This window comes from Engraulis encrasicolus, chromosome 3, assembly GCF_034702125.1.
Source record: "Engraulis encrasicolus isolate BLACKSEA-1 chromosome 3, IST_EnEncr_1.0, whole genome shotgun sequence".
Classification (NCBI taxonomy): domain Eukaryota; kingdom Metazoa; phylum Chordata; class Actinopteri; order Clupeiformes; family Engraulidae; genus Engraulis; species Engraulis encrasicolus.
The window spans coordinates 19,923,600-19,926,099 of NC_085859.1; the positions used below are offsets into that span (position 1 = coordinate 19,923,600).

The 2,500-nt window shown below is 44.4% G+C and overlaps 1 protein-coding gene across 2 annotated transcripts in view; it reads right to left on the minus strand.

Moving 5' to 3' along the window:
- The window catches only part of cds2 (CDP-diacylglycerol synthase (phosphatidate cytidylyltransferase) 2), a 41,167-nt gene that overhangs the window by 29,556 nt on the left and 9,111 nt on the right, over nt 1–2,500 (minus strand). For both annotated transcript variants that reach the window (XM_063194935.1, XM_063194936.1), the window contains exon 4: nt 968–1,065. In XM_063194935.1, coding sequence (XP_063051005.1) covers nt 968–1,065 — 98 coding nt within the window. The remainder of the gene's footprint in view (nt 1–967; nt 1,066–2,500) is intronic.

Here is a 2,500-nt window from a genome sequence, read left to right on the forward strand (position 1 = left end):
ATAGTGACAGCAGAGTAAACAAAACAAATGGGTTATAAGCATGGCGGCAGATGTGTTAATTTCCTCTGCTGACAGTTAAGATAGCGAAACAACACAGACCAAAAACGTACACTACACCTTTCCGAATGTGGGGGGGAACCATTTCCTATATAGAAACACAACTCTCTCAGTTGAAAATAACAGAAATGGAACAACTGCATCCGTTTCTGCTGTAGGGGAGAAGAGAGGGGAAATGGCATCTGTTCAACTGTCTTTGCTTACAGCAGATCACAGAAAAGCAGATGTTGCTTTCAGGTCAAGTTGTCAGACTCAGAGGTACAAAAATAGAGATCACACTATTTGCTCACTGTCTGTAGCATTCGACATTAGGAAAGAAAATGAAAACCAATGCGCAAGAAACCACAAGCAGACATCACACAATCAGTGTAGGACTGTTAGATTTGAAATGGTCACATACAAATACGCACACATTATATGATATCTATGAGAACTAACTAGTCTGTTCCTCACACATGCCAGGCCCATGACAGCCAGCCAAGAGTGTGAACACGTGACTGAGGGCCAAGCTGTCACTGGTATAACAGTGTGGTCCCTCAACTGGGGGAGGGAGGGAGGGAGGGGGAGAGAGAGAGAGAGAGAGAGAGAGAGAGAGAGAGAGAGAGAGAGAGAGGGAGAGAGAGAAAGAGAGAGAGAGAGAGAGAGAGAGACAGAGAGTGAGAGTGAGAGAGAGAGAGAGAGTGAGATAGAGATAGAGATTGAGATAGAGATAGAGAGAGAGAGAGAGAGAGAGAATCCCTACCTAGACACATGAAAAAAAACAAAAATGTGAGAGGACATTATGGAGGTCAGAGTGGGACGGACACTGCGCGCGCGTGTGCGTGTGTGTGTGTGTGCGTGTGTGCGTGCGTGCATCCCTCTATGAGCATGATGAGTGTGAAAGGCAACAGAGGGTTTGTGTGGGGCTCACCAGCTGAGCGTCCTGAACCAGGGCAAGTGGTAGGAGTGGTACACGCTGTATCCAATGGTGATGATCTCATGGAAGCACTTGATCTGGACAACCATCACCTGCAGACAAGGAGCGCACACGCACACGCACAAGCACACACACACACATGCGCACACACACACACATGCGCACACACACAAACACACACACACGTCAAGTCTGGCTCAGACACTGACACAGAGTATGCCAGTCTAGACATAATGACCTTCCACAGAGCTTCAAATCCAAACACACTGTAGAAGCCCTGGGTCAAAGTATGCATGACAAATAATAATTTCTTCATGTCTGGAGGCCATAGATGCACACACACAAGGTCAGGCATACAAATACTTACAAGGCTGGTATTTATAAAGAATACCTCTTGTTTTTGAATTTTGATAGATTCACTTCGCAATGCATTTGTGGAAATCAGTCGTACCCCTCCTTTTGAAGTCTGCCTCTGAAAAATCTCCATTTGAAGGGATAGAAAGCCCTTTCCCTTAGTCATAACGTGAAGTGGGACACCCCTAGGCCTTCAAGTGAATGCGCAAAACAGAGGGGAAGGGGAAAGGCGTAGGGCTAAGGGGTGAAATGGGATGCAGCCTTAGTGATGAACTTTGCTTCATTAACCCTATCCAGGACTTCTCTTGATTGTAACGTATGCCAACTGGTTTACAACCCCATCTAGGATTTAAAATAAGCATTTGGTCACTTGCCCATCTTTACGCTATGCTATCTTTAGGGTAATAACTGATCATGCAGAAAAATAATGAGGTGGTATTGTTTTCAGAATAAATGTGTGAGGTTGAACCTAAAAGAATGCCCCTGCACAAATTCTCCTCCTCACCCTTATCTGCAAGCACAGAGTCACAGCAGTGGCTACCTTGCACTACATGTATTTTCTCATAGATTATACAGAAAGTCAAATATACAGTATTCCTAGCGTTTTGTGAATCCATACTGTCCATCAATACACCAAGCAAATATAAACGGGGAGTCCATAGATAAGCAGGATGCAGGATGATGCAGGATGTGTTCAGTCGTGTCACCCCTCAGATGTTTGATGTCTGAACTCTGTCTGGGCCATTCCAAAACCTCATTCTTTTGTTGATTTAGGCATATGCATAGGTGAAAGGTCGTTCAGAAAGATAACCTTCCTCTTCATCTTCAACTTTCTAACAGGGGTCCGAAGATTTGTGGCAAAACTGACTGGAATTTGGAGCTGTTCCTAACCCCCTCCTCCCTGACTAGGCCCCAGTTCCAGCTGAAGAAAAACAGCGCAAAAGCACAATGCTGCCACCATCATACTTCACTTTGGATATGCTGTTATTACCTCCGCCAAGGAAGTCATGTTTTCGGTCGCATTGGTTTGTCTGTCTGTCTGTTTGTCAGCAGGATAACTCAAAAAGGTCAGAACGGATTTAGATGAAACTTTGTGGAGTTGTTGGAAATGACAAAAGGAAAAAGTGATTACATTTTAAGATTTTTTTTTTTTAAAGATTCTTCGCCATTGCG